The sequence below is a fragment of the Panthera uncia genome, chromosome X (genome assembly GCF_023721935.1).
Source record: "Panthera uncia isolate 11264 chromosome X, Puncia_PCG_1.0, whole genome shotgun sequence".
Taxonomy (NCBI): domain Eukaryota; kingdom Metazoa; phylum Chordata; class Mammalia; order Carnivora; family Felidae; genus Panthera; species Panthera uncia.
In genome coordinates, this window is record NC_064817.1 from 11,457,894 (window position 1) to 11,476,036 (window position 18,143).

The 18,143-nt window shown below is 40.3% G+C and overlaps 1 protein-coding gene across 4 annotated transcripts in view; it reads right to left on the bottom strand.

Annotated features, from left to right (window-relative positions):
* Positions 1-14,830, bottom strand: part of AP1S2 (adaptor related protein complex 1 subunit sigma 2) — a 28,178-nt gene extending 13,348 nt beyond the window's left edge. For 3 of the 4 annotated variants that reach the window (XM_049643497.1, XM_049643498.1, XM_049643496.1), the window contains exons 1-4: positions 14,617-14,830; positions 12,263-12,441; positions 5,249-5,357; positions 4,497-4,634 (exon numbers count right to left, since the gene is read on the bottom strand). In XM_049643497.1, coding sequence (XP_049499454.1) covers positions 4,497-4,634; positions 5,249-5,357; positions 12,263-12,441 — 426 coding nt within the window. In that variant the 5' untranslated portion in view covers positions 14,617-14,830. Of the gene's footprint in view, positions 1-206; positions 302-4,496; positions 4,635-5,248; positions 5,358-12,262; positions 12,442-14,616 lie in introns of all 4 variants that reach the window. The other variant, XR_007460452.1, reaches the window with a different exon arrangement.
* Between the last annotated feature and the right edge of the window lie 3,313 nt (positions 14,831-18,143).

Sequence of the window (18,143 nt, forward strand, 5' to 3'; positions counted from 1 at the left end):
TTAGTATAAAAAAGAAAGGCTGACACATCTCAAAGCGCTGATCAACACCATCATGCATCTACCGCTGAGGTTAAAGCCCGACGCCCGGTATTTAACTATTTGATCTTCACGGATCAGGCAAGGACTTGAAATCATCTCACGTGCAACAGTCTTTGCATAACACCCCACTTTATCCATGCCACAAAGATGGTAAATTTAGTAGTTACCAAGAAATAAGTTGGGGGTCAAAGGGACTAAAGCCTTAGACTGCTCTTTATCATAAGATATCCTCAGACAAACCTCCCCATTCTTCATTCTGGCTCTATAAAATTAAGGAGCAGAGAAAAACTGGTAAGTGCCTGACTTTACAAAGAAAATGCACTCTACATTTCCTTGGTCATTACATGTATGTTTATAAATCAACTGTACCACTCCCCCAGGTCCTCCCCCACAAAAAGCTGGCTTAAAATAGGCACTTAATTGGTGGTGTGGGTGGAGAGGTGGAATGTTCCAAGTATTGCAAAGAATGTCAGTTTAGTAATCTCAGCATGTTGCACTTTAGTAATTTAAGAATCAAGTACCAGTGGCATGTTAAGAAAACGTGTTAAATTCCAACAGACATTAAAAATTGGATAATAGACCAATTTTTCTGGGCTTTACCCCCAAATCTATGTATTCACAGAACCAAATACCACGAGGAATACACGTACAGTTCAGTCTAGAAATGTCAAAACTGAACCACTATTTACCAAGTAATTAAATAAAATAAAAAAGATCTTTATTATTTGATCACAGTGTCTGATATTGTAGCAATTATTCAAATACCCATTGATGTTATGTTCTCATTACTGATTATAATATGCTAATAGAACAGCTACCATATCCACTGACTGTCTGTCCTGTTAGTCTATAAAACGAAGGACTACCTGAACAAACTATGTGACATATATACAAATCAGGTAAAAGAGAAATTTTTCTGAAGAAAAACATTCTTAAGGATAGAAATGTATATTTCACAGATTTTAAAAGGTCTAAAATCAAAATTATTTTGCGATTTCCCATGTAACATCAAGCCAACAAATATTTGCATTATAAATTTAAAGGCATCTTTGGTGTCTAGAAATAGTCAATTCAAGTAAAAGACCTGACACCAAATAGAAAAGTCACAATACATGGAAAAGTAATTAATTAGGCCCTCCACAAATTTAAACTTGCATTTAGATGAGTGTCTTTACAGCCATATTTACAATGTTGGAAGCAAAATCATTTCATGACATAGGCTAAATGAATACTATATCCCAAATTTTAAGACCAAAAGAGCTACTATAAATCCAGGAGTTTAGATAAATCCGAGAAGAAACGATTTAAACAATTATTATTTATGCATCCAACTGAAAAATACCAATTACCGATAATGTGGACAATGAAAATCTTCAGTATAAAAGGTAAAAAATGGTATCTTAGAAAATCTATTCTGTTCCATACAGAAAAACCTCCAGAATGATTAATCTCTTTATTCCTGAAAAACACAGAAGTTGGTACCTAAAACAGAAGGTTTAAAATACACATACCAAGACAATACACAAAGTGGGGGGGGGGGGGGGGGGGGGGGGGGGGGGGCGATGGGGGAAGGGAGAGATGGACAGAGCTAGTGGTTAAGATTTCACACAGCTCTGAAGTCTAGCAGATCTGGGTTTGGAATGCTAGGACCAGTTGCTGGAACCTCACTGAGCCTCTCCTTCGTCATCTGTTAAAAAGGTACTCATGATCTTTCTCAGGGCATGTTGACGATTAGCACAGGATGCTTCACAAATACATACTCAGTAAGCATTAGCTCTCATCATAGTTCTTTTTTTTTTTTTTTATTTCATAGTTCTTTTTTGTTGTCATAGTGTCCAGACCTGATCTCATGACTGACTATATGTAGTATGCTAAGAGAAAACCTACTTTATCACCTGATGGTCTGCCCTGTTTGCCTGTTAAAGGACTACCTAAACAAATCAAAACATGTTTATATAAATTGGGTAAAAGGGAAATTTTTAGCAAATTTAGAAATTTTAGAAACTTAGCAGTCTGTGGAATGCTTTTTCTCATCTTATTCCACTATTTTATGAACATAATATTCAAATACTCTCCTAGAGATGTAAACATGTATCATGTATCAACATATAAATGAATCTATTTTAGGAAACAATCATCTTGTCATCCCTGGATTTGTGACAGTATGTTGGCAAATAAGCTAAATGAGTAACAGGTTAACCTGAACAGAATCATCTGAAGCCTTACTGCCACAAAGAGACTTTAGCTTGGCTTCATAAAAGCCTTAATCTGCAATGTATTATAACTCACTCTAAATTCAGAACAGACTAGCCACATTCTGCCTCCTCAAGAACTGAATGGCTACATTGAGAAAAATGGTTTATTCAGACACCAAATAGAAACTGTCTTAATGTACTATCACTTTGGTTTATGTACAAAATGACATTAAGGTCACAGATAAGAAACTGGGCAAAAGTTCTCTTCAAAAGGTAAGAAACTGTAATTAATAGCAGTCAAAAAAAATTTTTTTAAACTAGGGTGAGACAGGGTAAGGAAAATCTTACATGGAACCATAGACATCCCATGCTTCTCTCTACTCCTTTCTACTAAAGATAAAAAAAATACTGCTTCAAAAAGGGAGGTATTATTTACTATTAAAATACTTTAATAGGGGAGATACACACACACACACACACACACACACACACACACACACACACTTACAAATAAATATGGACTTGAACTAACGTTTTTATCCCCGATACATCAAATACTCAACACATGCTATAAAGTAAACTTAGTACATTTGCTGTATTTACAAAGTCAATAGCAAGTTCCCAGTAGTTTAAACAACAGTCCAGACACAGGAGAGATCAGTACCCTAAACACTACTCTCCAGAAAAAAATATATTAAAAGGTGAACTTCAAGAACTTTAAAATGTTTTAAGGCAGATGGAATTAATCAAGAAATGATGAAGAACCTGGAGGAAATACCAGGATCTGACATAATATAGCTCCATAATAACAGAATATAAAAGTGAACAAGGGAAGAGACAAAATGAAAAATTCATAGTTCCTGATTCTGCTTTTAACCGAATTTTTAGAAAAGTCTGATTAGTAAACAGCAAAATAAGGGGGTGCTAACTTTAAAACCACATATGAGCTTGTGGTCAGAATATCAGATGTTAAAAAAGAATCTCCCCAGTGACATGTCTGCAATCAATGAATAAAGCACCGCGGCGAGCTGTACGCACTCAGGAAAGGCGCCGTGCCCCTTTCACTACTGACAGCGGATGGCATCAGGGCTGCCAACCAAAGATTCCACTGGTGCAGGCATCTTAACCACTGTTTTGGTACCTCGAGATCATTACACGCACAATGTGTTGTCTCACGTTTGACAGGTGTATGTTCTGGATGATATCGTCCCAACTTTGAGCAATCCTCACAACTGACCCAGTCAGTGACTGATGCAGAGCCATTATTGAGGCCCTTCCTCCCACAGGGGCCCACTAGAAATTATAATGGACAAAAAGAGATTTACTCTTCTTAGTTCACATTTCTGTTATAGCAGAAATGCTAAAAAACTGCATTTAAAGCCTCCTTTCATAGTAAAAAAGGCAATTATCTTAATGAAAACATACATTTTTTGTATTCACTACTCCTTTCTATTTGATTAAAACCACAATTACTGCTAAAGCATAATTCAACTTGGTATCTGAATTAAGGTATCCTTAAGTTTTTTGAAAAAGGTGGCCCTATCTGTGAAACTTTAAACTTTGGAAATTGAAGGTCCAGAAACAACAAATACACAGTTAACCCAGGACAACTATGGAAACTGGAAAGGGAAGATGGTTTATAAATGGCTCTCGTGATAGATATCAAGGCAAAATAAGAACACAGTCATTTGACAGAACACGGTTTGTTATTTCAAAAGAGCCAAGAGAAGGCCAACTACCTTTTAGTTAGTCTTGCTAACATAAAACTACAGACGTCTACAAAAAGTGTAATTATAACACTGTCATTTGCTTGGCTAACACTTGCACTTAATGGACATGAGGTGAAAATATGAACCAATCTGGGATGAAAACACCACAGTCTCACAGTCAACTGATGGAGAACAGGGGTTACCGTAAGTAAGTAATTCACAACAACGGATGGAGAGTTCTCAAATTCCTGTTATCTTGATGAATCTTTTCCCTTCTTAGTCTGTCCTCTAAAGGTTCAGACTCTCGTGTTTTAGGGTCCAAAAATGGGCCATCATTATGACAGACCATCTCCAAAGTAAACAATCCATCCACAGATAACTGAGTTGATGAGATGGACACATATTCCCATCAAGAAACTGTACATGGACACTACATGCCAAGCATGCTTCAGAGTAATTTCTGAGAGTCTACGAATGAGGGAGCACAACTGAGACTTCCCTGGCAAGAGCAAAACATGCTACTGCCCAGCGAAGAGAACTCTGATTAGCTTACCTCCTGCAGTAGATCAGCCTGTTCAATTGCTTTAAGGACATTTTTCTTGGATGTTTCCTGAACTTCCCCTCCCAAAAGAAACTCATCCAAAATAAAATAAGCCTTCTCAAAATTAAAGATGATATCAAGTTCACACACCTGAAAAGCAAGGAAAACAATGGTAAAACTGAAAAAAGCAAAAGGTACTTACCCACTATCAGGTAGTGAATAAAATCTGATCAGAGCAAATCCATCTTAATTCTCTCTAAAGATGGCAATCTTGCTAACTAAGCATCATCAATTTAGTCAGCATATTTCTCAAATCTCAAGTACTTGGAAATACAACGCCTACAAGCTAAGTAAGAAAGACCTGATTCTGGAAGCTCCCAACATGGGCAACTTAATAATTTTCTACTCACAAAAACTGATCTTTTTAAATACGTATTTCCCGGATAATGTGATCGTGACTGCTTACCAAATCTAAATTCTATATTAAGCACTTCCAGAATGTTAATCTCTGCAGTTGAACTCCTTTCCGTTTCACTATTTTAAACCTTATTCTCACGACCGTCATCAAATGAGGCAGCGGGGTCAAGCACTGCGGCAGTTAAGTGGCTGTGCACGCTGGCAAGAGTCAGAGTCAGCCCTTCCCTCTCCTGCAGTTACTTTCAAAGAGTCAGAATCCCCAAGACAATCAAATAATAAACTTGTTACAGAAAAGATTAAAAAAAGATACTATGGCATTCATTTTTCTAAAACAAAATACTACTCACACTGCCAAAATACTTGTCAAGTAATTCCACATAACGATGAATTATTTCCAGGGTAATTAGCTCATTGTCCTGATCCTCGATAGCACAGCAAAAATACAGACTAGCATATCTGTAACAAAAGCAAATGTGGAAAAAATTTTACTCTATAATCATGTTTTCTAAATATATTTTCATACCCTATTGTGAAAGATCCCATACTTAAACAATTCATTTTCCCTTTTACAACAGTGTAGATTATTTTCCTCCCGGAGTGCAAAAGTAATGAATGCATATAGAGAAAGTTTGAAAGGTACAGGCAAGAAAAAAAAAATCACTCAAATCACACCATCTAGAAAGAGAAACTTATTCTGCTCTTCTTCCTTTCAGGCTCCTTTCTAAGAATATTCATAGAAATACATATAATATTCTAAAACATAGCTGGACCCAGTTACAAAACACATTGAATGAAATACAACGGCCCTCAATTGTATGAAATACGATCTTGTGTTTACTTAACTAAAACAAAATGCACTGTGATTAATGCAAACTACAAGTAAACAGGGAAGAAGATAAACTTTCCGACTAAAGGACTTATTGAAGATATTGTCAATGCGAAGCCAATGTCTCAAAATGTTTTACTGGAGCGTTAATATGCACAAAGAGAACACAAATCATGTATGTACAGCTTAAGGAGTTTTCAAAGTGAACCCACCTGTGTATCAGCACCCTGATCAAGAAACAGATTATCGAACTCCTAAATCCCCTCCCCTAGCCTCTCCAGTTCACCACCTGCCACCCCAAAGGGTAACTACTATCTTGACTTCTAATAGCATAAAATTGTTTTTTAAAAGGTGGTTTCTAGATCTGTGGAATAAACTCCAAGAAAAGAACAGCTCTGTTTTTACAGAAGTTAGAGAAAGAGAACAGGGGAAAACTGAAACCTGTCCTCAAATTTTCCAAGTTCTACCTGTTAAATGAAAGTTTTGGTTATTTACCCTTCATGAAGAATAAGATTGGAAAAGTAAATATTCTCTTCCAAATTAGGATTGTAGCACATGGGACTAGACTATACTTGACTCAAGGAAGCCAAAACTTAAGACAACCTTGAGGCATAGCAAACAATGACCAAGTCCTTTGAGGAGGATTAAAAGAACATTTTCAAATGGTTTAAGTGTATTAAAGGCTTTTGAAACAAACAAAAAACAAAACACCTATGACATTCTTAACAAGTCTCAGTTTAGATTGTAATTTTCACTGAGGAGCATTTAAGGGATTTTTGGGAAACACGATGAGCAACTACTGCTCATAGCATTGATGGAAAATAATATATGCAAACACATAATCTGTTTTGGAACCCAATGAATTTCTGCTCTTCAGTATGAGAGTAACTAGTATTTACAGAATCCTCTATTAATTTTAATATTATCAACTGATTAAGATCAATTATTTGATCTTTCCAACAGCAAGCACCATCATCCTTGACTGGGGGTGGGGGGTAGAGGACAAAAAAACTGAGGCCCCAAGAGTACAGGGTCTGCCAAGTGGTTGCTCTGGGACAAGAAATCTGATCTTCGGACATCAACTCCAGGCCTTTTCCCACTCCACCTTAGGGACTCCCTTGTCATCCACAGCTTGACTTTTCTGCTGTGTCCATTCTGACTCACACATTCAGTAAGATTTAAAATGGTAGGAGAGTCTGTTGCAGTCTTAGAGAGGGGGCTTTCCAATGTGTTCATTTATTAGCATGAAGGACATAACAGGGCACCACCTCCAACTTTAACAAAGTGTTTCCTCTCTTTCCTACCCTATGGTTTTATCTGTTTAACAGGCAATGGGATGTTTCAATTCTCCATCCTCCCTAACCCATGCTCACCAAATAGTTTTGAATTTGGGGAAATTGATACAAATGATACGTTACAAGTCCCTGAATTAAGCAAACTAAAAATTTAAGGAACTGGCATTAAAATGGTAGATAAAAAAAAACAGCCATGAACAGCGCACATGAACAGGGTGCTATTTCAATAATCCCATTAGAAAGAATTTACTAAGTCAGTTACTAATAGTAAAATTCCTTTTAGTCTTAATTGTCAGCATTTCGACAATGCTAATGTTAAGTAATCGAATGCTTGCCCCATGGTCCTTGCTCCTCATCCACAGTACTGCCAGTGCTGCCTTCTTACAAATAAACAGCACTGAAATACTAGTCATCGGTCTTCAACTGTAGAATCATTTGGAAATATTAACTTAACTATCACAAGGACTGGGGGCTCCTGGGTGGCTCGGTCAGTTAAGTGTCTAACTCTTGGTTTTGGCTCAGGTCATGATCTCACAGTTCTTGAGTTCTAGCCCTGCATCAGGCTCTGTGCTACAGCTTGGGATATTCTCTCTTTTGCTCTCTCTCTCAAAATAAATAAACTTAAAATTAAAGAACTGTTTTCAATACCACCAGGACTGATGTGTCTAAGCATCAGCTGATAGTATTTTAAAAATCCTGCAATTCTACCTAAATGTAGAATGGACAAAGGACCATCAAAGTAAACAAATTCTTTGCTGTAAGTGAACAGCTAGTTATCAGGATTCTAAGACACCACTTTACAGAAAGCTTACTGAAGAAACAGAATAGTGACAGGTAAGACTCACTGAGTCCTCCCTCTGAATGAGACACTAAATATTAGCTGAGGCTTTTGCATATTTTACTATTTGAATCCTCACAACTCTTCTAGAAAGATACCATTATTACTTGCATTTACAGGAGACCCAGGCTTAATTGAGTAACCTCCCTAGGAACAGCAATTTGACTCCAAAGCCCAAGTTTTATATTAAAAACAATAACCAGGAACTGTATTAAATAGAGTAATCCTGCACCTGGCAAACATTAAAACTGAATAGGCAGTATTTTAAGAGGTTTGAAGAGGCAGTGAAGTAAATGGTGTTACACTGATTTAGTAAAAGATTACCAAGAGAACCCTATTTTTGAGCCAAATGCTTTTTAAAAAATTCAATTATGAGCTCATTTTTTCTTAGTACATATTTGTAAGTCTAAATCTGAAGTAAAATTAATAATAGACTAGTAAGAAGAAAGGCATGTTTGGTTATTTTTAGCACAGTGGATTAAGGCTTACTCTAATTACTGGCACTCAGAGAACATCTGAAAGTGCCTATTCTTATACTCAAAACACATGACTTCTCTGCAGTCAGCTAAGTGTCAGCTGACTATGGGTGAATGTAACGAAACTGTTCTCAATCCCACCGGTATGTCATTAAAAATTATTTTGTTAGTAAAGAAAAGAAGGTATTCTGGCAAATTCTCAAACTAGTAATTTGGACCTATGTATTTTTAAACTCATTGTAAAACTTTAATCTAGTGCCTCTTCCGTAGCATGCTGCATAAAATACACTCTTCAGCCTTTAAGGGATCTTCAAGAGCATTTATTTCAGAGATGAGGAAAAAAGGAAAAATGACTTGTTCAAAGTTACAAAACTAGTTAAGGGTGCGAACCAAGCAGAACTCAAGTACCCTGATTTTCAGTCTGTATTTTCAGCTATATTATCCCTATCAACCCCCCCCCCAACCTGCTCCCCAAGAGGGGGAACTGTTTAAGTGAAATACTCAGCAAGAAGAATGTGGCTGAGACAAAGGGGGGGAAGGAAGACCTAAAGACCACTTACTGACAGGAACAGCCAGAGTCCTGGTTCACAATCTCTCAGAAGTGATAGCTCTTTTGCTTAAAAAGGTCTTCTCTTCCAGCTGGACTAAGGGGGAAAAAATCACCTGTTTCTATGAATATGTCCTTACAAAGAATATGTCCTTAAATATAAAACATGAGGTTTTCAGTATGAAATGGGGCAGATGTATCGAAAAATTGACTGAAGATTCTAACTTCTGTAGGTGAATTTTATTTCAATAAAGCTGTTTTTTAAGTGCACCTTTTGTTTATAGCCGCTTGATACAAGTATCAGAGTCAGGTTAGATTACCCTTTATAGCCCTTCATAAGAAAAAGTGGCGGCCCGACGTAGGTGGGCTGAATCCTGTGTGCGGGAATACCAATGAGTGCTTTCTTTCCCTCTGTTTAACAGGCCATTGCCTGCTGCAATGAATCTCGATTCCTGGGATTGATTCCCTTGCTGGTATTTTCCTCCTCCACACGGGGGACTCCTTCCCCTATCTAGAAATAAGCTTAAGTCACTCGCACCTTTTTAAAAACCCTGTTTCCGACTCCTGCATCTATGGGTGGTTACCACCTCTTCGTATCTTCGGAGCAAAGCTCCCCAAATAGTCTACACTTGGTGTTTAAAAGTCTCCACCTCTTCTTCACACTTTGCTCCATTTCTTCGAGACTTCTGTTCCTACTATTTCACTGAAAATGTTCCCACAGATGGCATTTTATGAACTCTCATTGTAAAACCTAAAAGATTCTTTTCTTCATTTAAACTGTTTTTGCAATTTTGGCAATGGTAACTTAATTTGCAAAACTCTCTCCCTTTCCCTGACGTTACTGACCCTATACAATACACCCTTTGCTTGCCCTTTGAATGCTGGTGATCTAACACTTTATGCCTCGTTTCCCCCCCTGACTTCCACACCCGCCCCGAGAAAACTAGGCATCTTCAAATGGAAGTCATACAGGCATCGCAAAGTCAACATGTCTGCTACCTCCTATTTACCCGTCAGCTGAACCAGAAATGTGGAATCACTGCCCTCCCCCCTTTTAGCAGCCACCAAGTCTTCTAAAACTTACCTCATAGTAACAGCTCTCTCCACCTGCTGTGCACACAGCAGCAGTCTTCCTTCAGGGCCTCATTATAATGCGGTCTCCTTAAGAGACCCCTCAGGTGCCAGTCCCGGTGCTCCCCTTACCCATTCTCCTATTACAAGGATCTTTTAAGAAATACATATGTGCTCTTTTCTCATCCCCATTTAAAACCTTTGCCTCCAGGCTTAATATTTCAGTTCTAGTCTCCATGTCAGTCACTAACTAGAACGTGACCTTGAACAAGTAAGGTCTCCCAAATTCTTCTTTTCTAAAATTGAAGTTTAATCAACAGTAGCCATTTTAGGGGCACCTGGGTGGCTCAGTTGGTTAAACATCCTACTTCGGCTCAGGTCATGATCTTACGGTTTGTGGATTTGAGTCCCACATTGGGCTCTGTGCCGACAGCTCAGAGCCTGGAGCCTGCTTTGGATTCTGTGTTCCCCCCTCTCTCTGCCCCTCCCCCGCTTACACTGTGTGTGTGTGTGTGTGTGTGTGTGTGTGTGTGTGTGTGTCAAAAATAAACATTAAAAACAAAGTAGCGTTTTATTTAAAACAAACAAACAAAAAAAAACACTTCTCCTATGCAGAGGGTACAGGCCAAGTGAGCAGGGGTATAAGATCCCAGTCCTGATTTCATGAGAGCACCTCCACTTCCACTTGTTTCATTTAGGGTTCTAACCTTGGGGGCAACAAGCTTTTTAAAACAATCACTTGACTAGATTATTCTAAGACCTCTCTCAGCTCTAAAATGCTATGATTTTCTCAACAAGTACTAAAACAAACACTGGATACAAAATCACCCAAAGATGACTAAATTTATTCTACTGGAAAGAGGAGTTTATGGTATTTAAAATATTCTCGATGTCCTATAATCTCCATTACTTCCTCTGCCATCTCCCCCACCAAAAAAAACGCATCCATACCTAGAGTGGAATAAAGGAAATGGAGATAAAACCCAGACTTCTCTTCAACTCTCCTTGTAGCCCATACCTGTTAGTTCCCTGCACTTCCCTACAGAAGACAATTTCTGACATGCAGAAACACTCATCTTAAATCCAGTAAATTATTTGTAAGGGAAGGGAAATGGAGAGCAAAGTAATTATATTTCTTTTAACCTGATTAGCCCAATCTTGAGAAATGTATTTTAAGGTATTGAAAGACTTTCAGATATTAATAAAGACGTACATTTTTTTATGGTTTTTTTTTAAATTTTATTTTTGAAGGACAGAGACAGAGCATGAGAGCGGGAGGAGCAGAGAGAGAGGGAGACACAGAATCCGAAGCAGGCTCCAGGCTCTGAGCTGTCAGCACAGAGCCCAATGTGGGGCTCGAACTCACGAACTGTGAGATCATGACCTGAGCCGAAGTCGGATGCTTAACCGACTGAGCCACCCAGGCGCCCCAAGACGTACATTTTTTTAAAAGCTTAGTGTTCAGGGGCCCTCAGGTGGCTCAGTCGGTTAAGCATCCGACTTCGGCTCAGGTCATGATCTCGAGGTTTGTGAGTTTGAGCCTTGCATCGGGCTCTCTGCTGTCACTGCAGATCCTGTTTTGGATCCTCTGTCCCCCGCCTCTCTCTGCCCCTCCCCTGCTCACGCTCACTCGCTCTCTCTCTAAAAAATAAACTTAAAAAAAATAAAAAATAAAAGCTTAGCGTTCAAGCAAATGTGTGCGACATTTTGCAACACCAAAAATTTAAAAATCTATTCTTCCCAAAATTATCAGATCTAATTACACCTCCACCACAAGTATACTTCAAATCAGTTAACACTAGTAAAGAGATATTGTATATACATAGTTTCAAAACATCTATATGACTGAAATGGTCTATGCATCCAAGGTGTTGTGTTCATAAGATTGTAAAAGTCTGAAAAAAGGCATGTCAAGTATCAGTCATTACTGTATAGATTTTCAAGAAGGGGGTGGAGGGAAAAGGCTTGTTTAAATTCAGAGAATTACACCATTTAAAATACGGCCCCATATTCACCTGCAAAGACATAAATTCGTTGCATTTTTCTAAAAAGATTAAATAGTAATAATCATTTATGCCTTTATTTACATAATTAGTTTTCAATCGACTTTCCTGATTTTATCTTTTTGCCTGGGTAATCAAGCAAAATAGCAGTTATTTTAAAAATACAAAGCTTTGACTTAAACCTTTTTCATCTAAATCATTCATTATTTATAAATGTCATTTCTTAAAAGTCTGCCATTACCACATTACAAGTGACCAAATATTTGATTCTACTATTTCATCTTTCTGAGAAATAAAAATTATACCTTTTGTAAACAATCTTCAGATCTCGCCACTCAAGAAAGCTGCACATTTTCGGTTTCCGTGCTAAAACGGTTTGAACAAGTTCTCTTGTGATCTTTTTCTTTTCTTTGTCTGACAGTGGGACATACCATTTCTGCAGTCGAAGCTTTCCCTGACGACTAAAAAGCAACATAAACTGCATCTGTTAAGATAAATAGAACCAAGATTACATGCAACACTTTGATTCAGTAGAGATTAAGAGGACATGTTTCACAGAGAAGCTTTGGGGGCAGGGCCTTTGACTGACAAATGATTAGCAACCATCAGTATTTCTACGCCAGTAGAAATTCTGTAGAAATTCTTGTAGAAAGAAATTCTTGTAGAAAGATCTTCTGACCAGATGTAAATCTTCCCACCCCATCCCTTTCCACCTAAGTTTAGAGAATAGTGGGGGGGGGGGGGGGGGGGGGACAGGTAAAAAGCCAGAGTGAAAATTTTGAGGAAAAAGAAAGATAATTCTTACAATTTCAGAAACTACTGTCTGCCAGGGCTATACATTTCACATTCTCTGTATGCTTCAAAAGAGAACTGTTGACACCAACTGGTTCAGACACATTTGAAAGAAACAGCAGATCTAGTCCTGTTTTTCACCGTGAGGCTGTTCCAGTTCCAGGCTGAATTACTTGTAGACAGACTGCTATCACTTAGGATGCCCTCTTCAGTTTATGCTTATATATCTTAAGCAAAACAAAAGATCTCAAATATTAACCCAGAGAAAACCCCACAAAGGCACATTTTTCCTAATAAAAGCCTGATGTTTAAGTATCTCTTCTCATCTTCACTTTTTAAAAATTCCAGCATAAATATGCACACAATAAAGTGGGCTACTGTAATAATATGACAGAGAATATAAACCTCTAAAAGCCAAAATAAGAGGTACACACATGCAGAGACATTACACGAAATACTTCATTTGAAACAATTAAAAAAGGCATCTACAGATGGAGTGGATGCTGAATTCTGGTGTATTTTACTTAAACTATTTTGTATATGTGTATTTGGAATCTCGAATCTGTTGATTTGTTTAGATGTTTAATTTTCAAGGAAAGCTTTTTGTAATTCAACTGGTCTTCTCAACTGCAAACAGGTAGGCATTGTTTCTACAAAAGTAATTTAAAGGTAGAATTCAGACACGGTTTTTTTTCCCCCTTGTGAACTATTTTAAGTTCCTTTAACAGCGTTACTACAAGATTCCAGCCTGATTCTTAATATGCACCACACCATCTTAAATTTGAATATGGGGTGGGGAAATTTACACAACCAATTTAGAATAAACCGGGCTCTAAATTTCCCTAAGAAATTAGTGACGTTTTTCGTACTAATCCAAACGGGCATCAACAAGAAAGATATTTAGCAATTTATGAGGTGGCAATTTAACTTTAATACTCTATATTTAAGTTAAATAAAATCGGCTTATTACACCTCACTTCAAATCTTCCCTGGCACAAAATAAACGAACGACGTTCTTGTTATCAAAGTGCCCCCCATACGAGTCCTGTTAAGATAGCGGCATTCGAAGGGGGACAGCAAGTAAAGCATCAACTGGACAACGGGTTTAACGCAGACCCGTTACCAGAACTTTGAGAGCAACAGACCCCTATTCCCGGACCCTGATGACCTGGAAGGGTGGGGGTTGCTTTGGAAAAAGAGTACGAGCTCAAGGCTGTCTGTATCCCCTCCCTACCACTTCATAGGGCGAATAAATAATTCACTCTTTAAAATAATTATGTGCTAACATGGGACGATACCCGGTTGCGAAGCACAAGTATTCCTTCCCTCGAGTTAAAAACTAATGCTTTGATTTTGCCGCAAATCACAGGCCACCCCAGTTCCTCGAGATTGGTATTAAAAACAATAGGCTCGGCCGCGGAGCGGGCTCAGGGCCAGCGTTCCTCCGTCCGGCCGTCTCCGACGCCTCCCCGCCGCCCCACGGGGCCGCACTCCATCACTGACCGAGCCCGAGCGAGGTGACGGGCTAGGAGCGGGGCAGACAATGGCATTCGCCGCCGCGCAGGGGGCGCCAAGGGTCCTCGGCCGCCCCGGGCCGCGAGCCCCTCCCGAAAATGCCCCGCAAAACTTGAGGTGATTCCCGAACCACAGGTGCCGCGGGGGCTCCGCATCCTCGGGGCGCGGTGAGGAGTGGAGAGGGGCGCGGACGCGGAGAGAAGTGAGTTGCCGGCCGCGGCGCCCCACTGGGGGGCCAGCGGCCAGACACGGGGTGGGGTCGTCGGGGCGCGCGCGGGGCGGCGGAGGGCGCGCCCAATCCTCCCTCTCGCCTCCCCGTCCCCGACGCCCCCGCTCGCTCCCCGGGACTTACGGCGGCCGCGGGCCGCGGGCACGGCGTGGCTCGGCCGGCGGCGGCTGCGACGGGGGCGGCGGCGGCGGCGGCTGAGGGGAAGCCCCTGTCGCCGAGCTGAGGAAGAGAAGCCGTGTTGCCGCGGGGAGGAGACCCAGTTGGCAGAGGGAAGGCTTAGGCGGCGAGGGGAGGGCGAGCCGACAGACCCCGCCCTGTGGGCCGGACGAGGGAGGAGCCGGGGTTGCGGCGAGCGGAGGGGCGGGCTGGGCGACGCGCGGGAAGCAGCTCGACCGTTGCCAACGGCACCGGAGGCAGCGCAGGTGACCGCACTCCAAGGAGGCCGATTGGCCGCGTCTCTACCGAGAGGCGTGGTCCCGGCCGGAAGTTAGGCCACGTGACCCGGAAGCGGCTTTTGCCGAGGCCTGCGCGCCTGCGCGCTCCTGCGCGTACCTTCGGAACTCGGGCGGGCGGCTACCTCACCTATCCAGTGGTGGGAGCGCAGGGTTCCGAGGTGCCCTTTGTCGACCCCGCTGTGCGGGGCAGGGAAGGTCAGGATCGCCAAGAGCCAAGTTCGAGCTCCGATAACTCTCCGTGCCCAAAGAGGGCGGGGCGGGGAGGCGTCACTGCCGGTGGTGATGGTGAGGAGAGTGAGGGAGTGCTGCACCTCTGGGGAAAACAAGTCAGCTCTGTCGAGGAGCTCGTGCACGCGTTCAGAGGGCCTTTTGCAATCATTCTGCCTCCAAACTGCCTGGAATCCTGCACGTCCTTCCCATTGCACTGCTACAGCCCTAGACACCTTTTGCCCCAAGCCGTGCGAGTGTCTTTTCCCTGGGCTTGTCTCGCCAGTCCTCAGTGCTGCGGACCTGATGAATTACTGTCCGTTCTCTGCCGAAAAGCCCCGACCGCATCTCGTCTTTGAGATCCCACTTCCTTCACACGGACTCGCGCCCCCCGCCCCCAAAGCCGCCTGTGTTCCAGTTAAGCCTTGCCGAAGACTTGCTCTGCCTGGCATGCACTTCCTCTCAAATGTTACATCTATGAAGCCTCACCCTCAAACCCTGTAAGAACGAATCCCTCTTTCACCCACACGTTCATTAGCCTCTGTTTAGCACATCTTGAGTTTTACTCATTTTGCATCCCCACGTATCCATTTGCCTCTATTCAGCACGTTTTGAATTTTATTCATTTTGCGTCCCAACCTAGTTCACTGCCTGATAGATAACACATCTAATAAATGGGAGTTGACCGATGAGGACTATAAAATGATAGATTTGTTAAGAACCAAAGTGCTGAGTTTTGTGCCTGGCACATAATGGATGTCCGTATTTTTTTGAATGAGAAGAATGGATGAATCATCTAGTCCGACTCATCTTTTACAGATGAGGAAAGGGGAGCCCCACGGGATTAAGTGACCTTGCTTGAACAGCCACGGGTTTCTCATGTTGAATGCTATTCATTACCCCAGTCACCTAGGTTCTTACAAAGGAAGCTAGAAAATTGCTTTTGTTGAGCTATGCCCTTTTTGCAGAGGTTCCCAAACACAGTCGCCAGAATTTTTTAATGGCCCAAAGTGAAAAAGAAATGCTACGTTTTCCACGAAGCTAAATTTAATCAATTTAAAGGAATCCTTTATTAGGGATTGTGTTCTTTTTTGTGTGGTAAAAGGTCTATAAAACTATGATAGTATATAGTAGGGATTTGAGGGCATTTTTAATGCCCTTATTTGACAAAATAAAAATGTATAATACCTTCCCTTTTGAGCACAACTATACTGCTAGGAAAATTTCCTACAAATATATATGATAATGTATGCTGGGATATTAAACAAGTGATCGACAGAAGGCACAGAGCTGGCTTTCTGTGGTCTTTAAGCCCCCTGCCCAAATTTCTCTCTGCTTCCTGAGTAGTCATTCTCCAAAGTCACATGTTAATGCCCCATTTCTCCCTTACTACACAAAACAGATGCCATTAGTCAGTTCAAAGATAGATCTAATACTATGCAATGAAAACTTGTCCTCTAGATCCAAATGCTGTTTTTCTCTTTTTCTGTACAAACGAGGTTCCTAAGATAACCACCTCTAAGTTTAAAGTCATTGGTTATGTTCCTAATGTAGGTCTGTGGTTCTGAAAATGAAGACAGGAGTCTTGCTGATGACATATTGGCAGTCTCTGGTGCTCCTAGCCAAGAAAAGGTGGGGGTGGGAGGGTAGTGGGGGAAAGGAATTATGGGAAAAATAATTAGCAGCTGAAAGCAGCTATTACATAATCTTGGCTGCTTATTAATTTAGGAGAAGGAATAGCTTATTAAATTCTAATAGCAACAGCACAACTGCAAACAACCTAGCAATTAACAATGCAGGGCCCATTATTTTGTTAATATGTCCTCTTTTTTTGGCAAGTGTATAAGAACAAAATTTATAGAAGCACATGGTCTTTTTCAGTAGATTATAGATGGTTTTTCCCCAGCCTTAGTATTAAGTGCTAATTGTGCATTCACTGTGGAAGACAAAAGAAGCACTGTTACTGTCTTTGTTAGTAATTAACTGCTTGACTTTGATTCCCACATGTTCCAAATTGTGGGCTTTCTTCTATACGGATTCTCACCTAGTATCTTCTTCATCTGTCATGTTAATAGGGTATCTTTTTTAATCCTCTGCTTTTGTTATCTGGGTGGTCCTGATTTCTTGGTTGTTAAGGATGAAACAAAAATTATTTTTTATGAAAAAGTAAAAATCAGGTTTTATACCTTTTTTTCTTGGTACAGGAGACATTTATTACAAACTCATTTCTCATGGAACAAGAGCATGCACTTTCATGGTGCGAGGCTGTCTGATGCTTCCCAGGTTTCAGTGGCCCAGGCAGATAAAGGAAAATTGAACAAGGTCAGAAGAGAGAAGAACAGATCTGTCCTTAAGTAGGAAAGATAACCGTGTTGCCAGTATACAGAAGGGGAGCAAATGAAGTATTTCTGGTAAACTGCCTTTTATTTATTTTTTATTGAAATATAATTGACCCACAGCATTATATTAGCTTCAGGGATACAACGTAATGATTTGATATTTATGTAGATTTGTGAAATGATCACCACAATCTAGTTAGCATCACTTGTTTCTTAAAAAAGTAAACAAAGTGCCTAGCTTTCATTTATGCTTAATGCGTGAGGTGAGGGTGAAGTAGGGATTTTGTTTTCTAACAAGAAAATTTTGAGATTTTTAATGTAATCTTTTAAAAGTTATCAAAAATAACTTTAGTTTCCTGTTAAATGTGTGATGGCTATGTGCTTTTTTCTCTCCTTCTCAAAATGCCCTTAAATGAAAAAAAAAAAAAAAAAAGAGGAATGTTTGAAGTATATACCCACACGGACAATAAGAGAGGGAACATTAGTGTGAGGATGTCAACAAGGATGTCTGGGGACGCTGTTGGCTCATCGTGAAACATTGATGATTTAGGTAAAAATTGTAATATATTGAGAATGTGGAGGATCACAAGTGAGGGGATTTGAAATAATGGTAAACCCTCATGCACTAGCCGTAAGAAAATAGATAACA